An 8,538-nucleotide genomic window follows, 5' to 3' on the forward strand; every position below is an offset into this window, starting at 1 on the left:
AGGATTACAGTAAATGACAGCGCCTGTATTCTCTGATAGCAGTGTTTGGAGAAGATTGTGAGTTTTCAAAGGAAGCTGTAAAAGTACTTCTGCCCTCTCGTAAGCCTACTGATGGTAGAAGTAGTGGGGTCAGCAAGAAGGACAGTTCCACACACAGCACATCCAACTGCGTCCCATTTTTGTTCACTTGCTTTCTCGATTCCGTGATTCATCAGGTGTAAATTGTACCCCACATTAAAAGGGCGGTAGAGAGGAGAGATATGTTACAAGTTACTCTTGTATTTCCCAAAACATTGTCCAGTTTCAAGTATCCAAACGTTTGACCGACAATGACTGTTCAGCCCCTGTTTCATTTGTATTGATTCGGAAGGATTTATTCAATGAACAATAGCTCAATCTATTTTGCAGTAGGCTATTCAGCTCATGCATTTCGCGGGATTTCCCTTTGCGTAAATGGAGATGGAGGGAAAGGTTTTGTCTCTATAAAGTAGATTGATTTTTATAAAATGTTAAAGGCGGTATGGACGATTTTTCGGCGATTTGAGAACTCAGGCGGAAGTGCACATGCGCACTCCCCCGTGCGGACTGATACAACACACACGTGCGTTTGTTTATTAGCGCAACGGAGCGCATCGCATCGCTCGTCTCCCGTAGATTTCTGTCCACTTCTGCGTCTTTCTCCGTCTTCATTTTGCCCCGTACACTGAGGGAACTATATTATGATAGATCCATGCGCTTAGGCACGCGGAAACGTGGGGACGAGCCTGACGCGGCTGCAGGTGAGCGATAGGTGCGTTTTATGATTGATACGTGGCAGGACAAATGATTTATCCACTCCACGAGGAAATATGATAAAAAAAAAATGCTGAAAAAAATCGTCCATACCACCTTTAATTGTTCATGTGCAACAATGGTGCAACACTGCGGCGTTTCTCTGGGTGGCTTGAAAACGGTTGATGTAATCTGTGTAGAACATATTCTCCGTTTGAGATTGGCAGCTGTAAAATTATACAAGCAGAAGAAAGAGCACAAATAATATCCCCGCTTGTGGCAGCTTCCAGAATATGGTGAATAACCAGCAAATGGAGCCATGATAAGTCACAGTCTGTTTCATATCCGTTGTGGCTTTTTCTTCGTGCGTTTTTGTTTTTTTCTTAGTAAGTGTGCTACACCGCTAAAGAATCAAGGAAGTGGCCCCTTGTGACGCCAACACCTTGCTGGGTGTCACATGACTGTTGCTCTCAGCCGTTCACCCCGTGCAATTTCACCTCTCAACTAATCCTCTCATCAACTATTCAGAGAAATGGGTTCCATCTGCCTGATCATTGAGCTTTGTCCAGTGCAGCAGTAGAATCAGCAACCGCCTCAGCCTCTTCAGCAATGTCACTTCATTATTAGTACACAGTAGTAGTGATTAAGTACGTGTTGTAGTAGTAGTAGTAGTGACAGTAATCAGGGGGTAGTAATTACATAAATGACACCTTTACCACCCCCAGACTGACGCCCCAGCTCTGTGGTTGCAGTGTGATTCTGGACGGACAATCTTGAAGTATTTTACAGGAAGTTGTGCATACTTCCTGAATGAAAGCTATTTATTAACAGCAGAACAAAAGCTATGTGTACTTTTATCATAACAGTCATGTCTTTGGCTTTCTGAGTAGGTTTTCCCTCCCTTACCATGGCTCACCTTACATTAAAATCAACTTTATTGATTCATTGTATTGATCTTACAGTTGTACAATGTGGTTTGAGTTAGGAGCCTCAGCCTACACCTTCCCAGGGGTGACCAGAAAGTTCAGAATACTTTTCTGCAAATGGACAAATGTCTAGATTTTAGCTTTCACTGCAGCTTCTCTGTGTCTAATGGTTTGGCCCCTCATCTGCAGAAGCTGCGATCGAGATGAACTGACAGAGGAGTGAGGGACAAACGTGTGTTTATGGGGCTTTGTGTCACTAAAGAACTGGCATTAAGAGACTCTAAAACTACATGTAAGTCAAGCCTACCTCTCTCTGCAATGACTCTCTTTATGTCTCTCTCTGTGTCTCTCTTTATGTCTCTCTCTGTGTCTCTGTCTCTCTCTCTGTGTCTCTGTATGTCTCTCTTTGTATGTCTTTCTCTGTGTCTCTGTATGCCTCTATGTATGTCTCTTTCTGTGTCTCTCTTTATGTCTCTTTCTGTGTCTCTCTTTATGTCTCTCTCTGCGTCTCTCTCTGCGTCTCTCTGTGTCTCTCTTTATGTCTCTCTCTGTGTCTCTTTGTATGTCTCTCTCTGTGTCTCTCTCTGTGTCTCTCTGTATGTCTCTCTCTATGTCTCTCTGTATGTCTCTCTGTATCTCTCTGTATGTCTCCCTCTGTGTCTCTCTGTATGTCTCTCTTTATGTCTCTCTCTGTGTCTCTCTGTATGTCTCTCTGTGTCTCTCTGTATGTCTCTCTCTGTGTCTCTTTGTATGTCTCTCTCTGTGTCTCTCTGTGTCTCTCTGTATGTCTCTCTCTGTGTCTCTCTGTGTCTCTCTGTATCTCTCTGTATGTCTCTCTCTGTGTCTCTCTGTATTTCTCTCTCTGTCTCTCTCTGTATGTCTCTCCCTGTGTGTCTCTGTGTCTCTCTGTATGTCTCTCTCTGTGTCTCTCTGTATGTCTCTCCCTGTGTGTCTCTCGCTCTCCTTCTCGATGCAGTGCGTGTCAGACACACGTAGGTTAAACACACACACATCATGGTTCTGTGCTCGCAGGGCTAAAGCCCAAACTATCAGAGCAACATAAAACAGACTTTCAGACATTATTTATTAATACATTACATAAAATAAATATAAACAACATCATTTTAAGGATATATTTCTATAAAACATTTTGTAAGATAATAAAGAGCATTGTTCTGAGTACAGTGTCAGATTTTGTGTTTTGGGGGTTACATATTCAGAACTGTTTGCTCCTGAGTAATGACTGGGGCCGTTACCAGATCTTTACATTCAAAGCTTGTTGATGGGCTAGCTTCTTCTGTGGTTCACCTTTGGCAGAGTTTAGGAACAAAACAAAGAGAAGATGGATTTGTTTGAGCTTTGGACCTTTAATTTGGACTAATAATGAGATTACTTCTCAAAGAGGAGCAGTTTGTGTTTGGTAAGTTGTCCTGAAACAATAGACTGGTACGTCTAAAAAGAACCAGGCTAACGCTAATATCAAAGGAGTTATGACGATCGGTCGGAGCTCACGGAGAACAGGATGAAACAGGATGAATTAACAATTGGATTGGACACAACACGAGACACGATGGCTTGTGTGACATGTGCCAGAAGTTTAGATAAACTGTGAAGGAGCAGCAGTGGGACTGAGTGAGACTGAAGTGTAATAACAAGCAATAACATCAAAAAAACAATGCAGTTGTGTTGTGCTGTTCTGGCTCGGTGTGTGTGCTCTCGGGACTCGTGTGGTTGTATCGATCAGCTGATGGATGCTCTGATGGAGACAAGAGGAGCGTCTCATTCCAAATAGTTGTGCAAACTGTTTTTAAGATCTTAAAATTGCCAGTGACGTTTCACTCTGGGTCAAAGTTTAGAGTGGACGTCATTGGAAAATGGGAGAGTCACATATTGTCCTGCCTCCAGCGCACCTCTGCAGCTGTGGGTGTGCAGGGGGTGTGAGGGGGAGGGCCCAGAGAACGTCAATTTTAGGGGGCCCATGAAACCTGGCGTCACCCCTGGTCATTGTATTAACTGGTGCCACGTTGTAATAAATACACCTTAATAAAGCATGAAGAAAAACTGAATTCATAATGAACAAATAGTTTGGAATAATTAAGGATTAGTGAATAAATAATGAATGGGACAGTTTTATAGGATTAACTAAGTTGTTACTAAGCCTTCATAAATAATTTGTTCGTTATAAATTAAGTCTTTGTTCAACTTTATTGAGATGATTAAAGTTCATTCACTCTAAAATTGGTATATTATCTATGTGTACACAGAAAATAGACAAAAAGTATCTTATCAAAACAGACTTTACAGCTTTATTGCATACACCGTACGTTCAAACACGAGGTCCTCAAATGCTACAGCAGAAGTCAACAACCAATTGTCCATGTCCAGCCGTTGCCACAGCCTTATCTCTTACTGCCCACGATGACGCGCATGTTGCTTGGATATAAAACATTCTTATCTGCAGTGTTGCTTTCCGATGCAAATTATTTTAGTGAAAAGAATAACGACGTGTAAACTTCCACGCGTCGGCGGTATCGCAGTTTCAGGTTAACCCCACACATTTACACATACATTATACACAAACATAATACAAGGATCTGGTTTCGAAACAGCCCCATGTCATGATAAATAAACACATTATTCTACCAAAGTACTTAATAAAAATGACCTGCATTTTTAGAAACAGTAATACCAACATCAAAACAGACATTGTGGCATCAGGAATAGTTTCAAAATGGCTGTGTGTAAATCGCAGCGCTTAAAAGAAGTCACAAACAGCTATGGCAAAAAGTAGCACGCAAAGGTTTTAAGCATGGGTAAAAGAGCTTCAATACATCTCTTTTAAAGTTCTGGTAAAGACCTGAGATAGTCACTGGCCCAACACATAATCCACCTATACAAACCAGAGCTAAAGAGCAAAAAACATAAGCATTCCTTTCCGTGTCTCGTGGGCTGAAGTACAATAAACGCACAATACGTGGCTCAAGAACAGCTGCTCACTGCTCCTGCCCAGTCCATCAGATTGCACTCACGGACTCCTGTTTGCGTTCCTTATCTTTGTCGCTGTTGCTGTTACTGCTGCTGATTTTCAGAACTTGGGGCACACGACAAGATAAGCAGCTTGGTAGTTTTCTTCTAACTCCTTGCAAAACACTGCTGACCGACCCTCGCATTGCCGAAGACGAAAAATAGAAAATAAATGGGTCTAAACAGGCATTGAAAGTGCTGCAAAGTAACGCCGTGTCCCTCCAGTTCGGACTTTTCCATTGGATGAAACCGACAATATGCGAAACGTTGTAAGGTGCAAAACATAGGACAAAGACTACTAGAGTTCCCAATGCCATGCCGATTGCGCGGAGACGCTTTCTTCGATTTATGTGCTGCAGTGATGAAAGAATTCGAATGAAGTTGACGTAGCAGTAGCTGGAGATAAAGAATGGGATAAAAAATAGGACGATGCATAGTTCAAGGCGCACCGGAAGGAGGACTTCCAACTGCGCTTGGTTAAAGTTCTCGTAACACACCTTTTCTGTCTCTGCCAAAGTTGTTGTGTTTTGGATATCTGAGTTGTTGGAAAAGTTTGTAGGGGTGGACATCGGGGTGTCAGCTATCAGCGGCATGATGAAGACGATGCTTAAGTGAATGCATGTGAATATCCAAAAGAAGATGCTAGCTGCCGTGGCGTACACTGGTCGGCGCTTTAAGGAGTGCTGGATCGGGAACGCCACTCCGAGATATCGCTCCACGCTGATTGCCATGAGGAAGAAGGTGCTGGTGTAGATGGTCAAGTAGAAAATATATCCAGAAAGGGGGCAGAGGAAATACGGCATGTCCCAAATCATATCGTTCGCGACTTCATGCATCTTGAAGGGCAGGAAAAGAAGGAAAAGTAAGTCGGAAATAGTCAAGTTGAGGAGGAAAATGTCGATGGGCCTGGCCTTTTGTCGCACTTTTTTGCAGAAAGTGTAGAAGGCTAGGATGTTCGAGGGAAATCCGAGCAAAAAGGTGAGGATGTAGACGGACAGGCACAGATCCGTGTGGCAACGCGGCATGGTGGCGGAATCGCTAAGCCAGAGGTCGGAGAAGGCCCAAGAACCCAAACGAATCACATTATGCCCTTCAAACTCGCAGGGACGTTGGAAGGTGTCGGTGGGGGTCTTATGGGGTCTTCTTAATGGGTCAGTGGTCGCGAACGAGACAGCGTGGTTTTCCTGTCCTTTGCTGATAACTCGGCGGTCGTGGTCTCCTGGCGGGCTTTGAGCTCTGCAGATAAGAGAGAATGGAAAGAGATTACAACAGTGAGTAACACAGTGGTTTCAACTGGCCGTATCTCACATTTGTTTGGACAGCGCCAGGTAAATGGGACTGAGTGAGTTCAATGCTTCAGGTCCAAAGTGGATGTTAATTGATGATGAACATGTAGCTAAATTAACAGAGTAAATATTGATTCAAATTAAAAATAAGGGCATACAATTGTTTAAAAAAAATAGATGTTTTGGAAGTCGATTTATGACAACCACTGATCAACATAATATTTATTTTATCAATATTATCTTTTTGCAAGGTTTGAAACTTTTGGCCCATTGCTAATTTGTGATTTAAGTTATTATTATCATTGGATGTACATTTATATAATGGTGTTTTAACAAATCCATCAAAAATCCATGTATGTATGAAAGTCAAAAGTTTTATACAATTTCAGCTCCAGTTGTTACTTACACGAAGACAAAAGAAGAGCAAAACAAAAACTATAACGATATTTGTAATGCTAATCGCTAATTACAGTTTTGCTTATGATGCAGTTTGCACTGTTTACCTATATCATTTTGGATTTAATGTCCTCTCTCCAGCTCTCTATTGTCCTCTGCCATTATCTCTTAATGAGGAGTAAGTGTTGTATATTAAAATGCGTGATTGTTCAACAGTTGTGTTTTTACAGCCGGCTCTGCAACGTTCTCCACTGATCATAACTATAATGACTCAGAGGACCATTCCAAACACGGGCCTGGCTCCCATAACTGCTCTGCAATCTGCATGTTACAATACATTTGTCTGAACTAAAACCATGCAATGTTCGCACCATTTATTAAGTGAATAATATCAACTGACAATAGCGCTAAAGGACATATAGAAAAACGCCAAAGTACTTCATACTCACTCACTAACTTAGTTATAATATCAAGAGCAAACAAAAATGAACAAATTGTATTTTACTTTGCTTTGTTTTCCAAAATAATGAAAGCACGTCAGAATTCTACTTGTTCCAATGAAGTTTTCATTAATCGAAAAATAACATGATGACTTAAAGTAAATGTATGAATTCCCATCTCATTTGTCTGTTGAGTTATTTTAGAACAACTGGATTCATTAGTTAGTTACCATTGTTAAAGTTATCTGTATGGCCCATGCACAATAGATCAAATAATAAAATATAAAAAAACAATAATAATAATCTTTTTTTTCTGATTAGTCAATGATTTTAATGGAGGCTGCAATTTAGCCTTAAAATAAAAATAGCTTTAAAATTAAAATGCAAAAACTAACGATAAACAAATGAATGAACGTCTTACCTATGAGACTTGTTTGAACAGCAGTCGCCTCATCAGAAGTGTGTGTTATGGTGGTGAGCGAGGGGAACTTATAGTGGAGAGCGACGGTGATGAAACCAAAGAAAAGCCACAACATAAAGCAACGTCCTCACTTCCTCCTGCCTTCGAGTCGGCTAAAACACTCTGGATTTTACTGCGTTCTTTCCTGGGCCCGCCCACAAGTGACCCGCCCCAACGCCACATCGTTTTTACATGCTTATCTCACACACGAGGCACAAGCGACAGCATCGTTATTAACGGACACAAGCCTATATTGCTTATCAGGTTGCTGTGGTAACAAATAGCCAGGATTAAATGGCTAAAACGTAAAACTTGTGAGTGCTGAAAAGTGGGTCATGATCCAAATGACAAAAAGGAAACAATTTATTTTGGTAATCTTGTTTTAAAGTCTAGGTTCAGAGCTCATCTATTCATGGCTAGACTTTAGTCAAGCAGCACCTGTTCAAACCTCCATTGTTGTGTCCCTGGGCAAGGCACTTCACTCAAATGACTCCAGTCACACAAAAAAGCGAGCACGCTTGTATTCTCCAACAGCATTTCCTGCATCAAACCTGAGTCTTTTCCTGAAAAGCTGGAGTGTGGCGTTCCACAGCTGCAGGCGCAGACTGCTGCAGTTCCTTTCATAAATCAGACCTCTATACCTGTTATCTCATTTGTCATCAGGCAGGATTTCAGCTGGTTAAATCAATTGCTATCTTTTTGTTGAGACATTCTGGAATTCTGACTAGAATGTTAAACCCAATTGGGAAATTTAAAAACCATTCCAATTTGTATGCATTTAGACGTACTTTTGTCTGCTATACAATTTCAATCTATGACACCCATGAACTATTATTTAACAGTTTACACTTTACGTTTATTTACAACTTAAACACCGTACTGTACGTCACCCCGTGACAGTGGCTCAACGGTTAGAGTGCTCATCCATTTGGGCAAGACACTTCAGCTACATTAACCAAGTATGAATGTGGTGTGGAGTTATTGGTGGTGGGAGGAGCCTATGGCGAGGCAGAAGTGATTTATCTGATTCTGATTCTGATTCTGATTCTGAGAGGCTTCGACAGAGACAGACAAGCCTGTAAAATGCATTACAAGTGCAGGGTATTATTGTTGTAATTTACAGTTTTACAATAGTTCACGGTAGAGGCAATGCCAAAATGGCTACGCGACAGTAGTGCATCCTACATGCATCAACTTTTATGACAACTAATTGGAGAACAAAATATGTAAAGAGC

The 8,538-nt window shown here is 41.4% G+C and overlaps 1 protein-coding gene across 1 annotated transcript; it reads right to left on the reverse strand.

Annotated features, from left to right (window-relative positions):
- Window positions 1-3,989: 3,989 nt before the first annotated feature.
- On the reverse strand, window positions 3,990-7,399 carry LOC140374656 (free fatty acid receptor 2-like). The gene is made up of 2 exons (XM_072461619.1): window positions 7,265-7,399; window positions 3,990-5,955 (listed from the first exon to the last, which is right to left on the reverse strand). The coding sequence occupies exons 1-2, from the start codon at window positions 7,377-7,379 to the stop codon at window positions 4,712-4,714; spliced, it is 1,359 nt and encodes a 452-aa protein (XP_072317720.1). The 5' UTR covers window positions 7,380-7,399; the 3' UTR covers window positions 3,990-4,711.
- Between the last annotated feature and the right edge of the window lie 1,139 nt (window positions 7,400-8,538).

Source organism: Eucyclogobius newberryi, unplaced genomic scaffold (assembly GCF_026437365.1).
Source record: "Eucyclogobius newberryi isolate DKJ021-1_F unplaced genomic scaffold, fEucNew1.0.hap1 SCAF_3, whole genome shotgun sequence".
Lineage (NCBI taxonomy): Eukaryota > Metazoa > Chordata > Actinopteri > Gobiiformes > Gobiidae > Eucyclogobius > Eucyclogobius newberryi.

Bases quoted from the DNA above. Each gene is read 5' to 3' on its own strand.
- LOC140374656 (XM_072461619.1), bottom strand. From the start codon at position 7,379: ATGTTGTGGCTTTTCTTTGGTTTCATCACCGTCGCTCTCCACTATAAG. The intron at 5,956-7,264 runs GTAAGACGTTCA...TTATCTGCAGAG, and splicing joins TGTTCAAACAAGTCTCATAG to CTCAAAGCCCGCCAGGAGAC.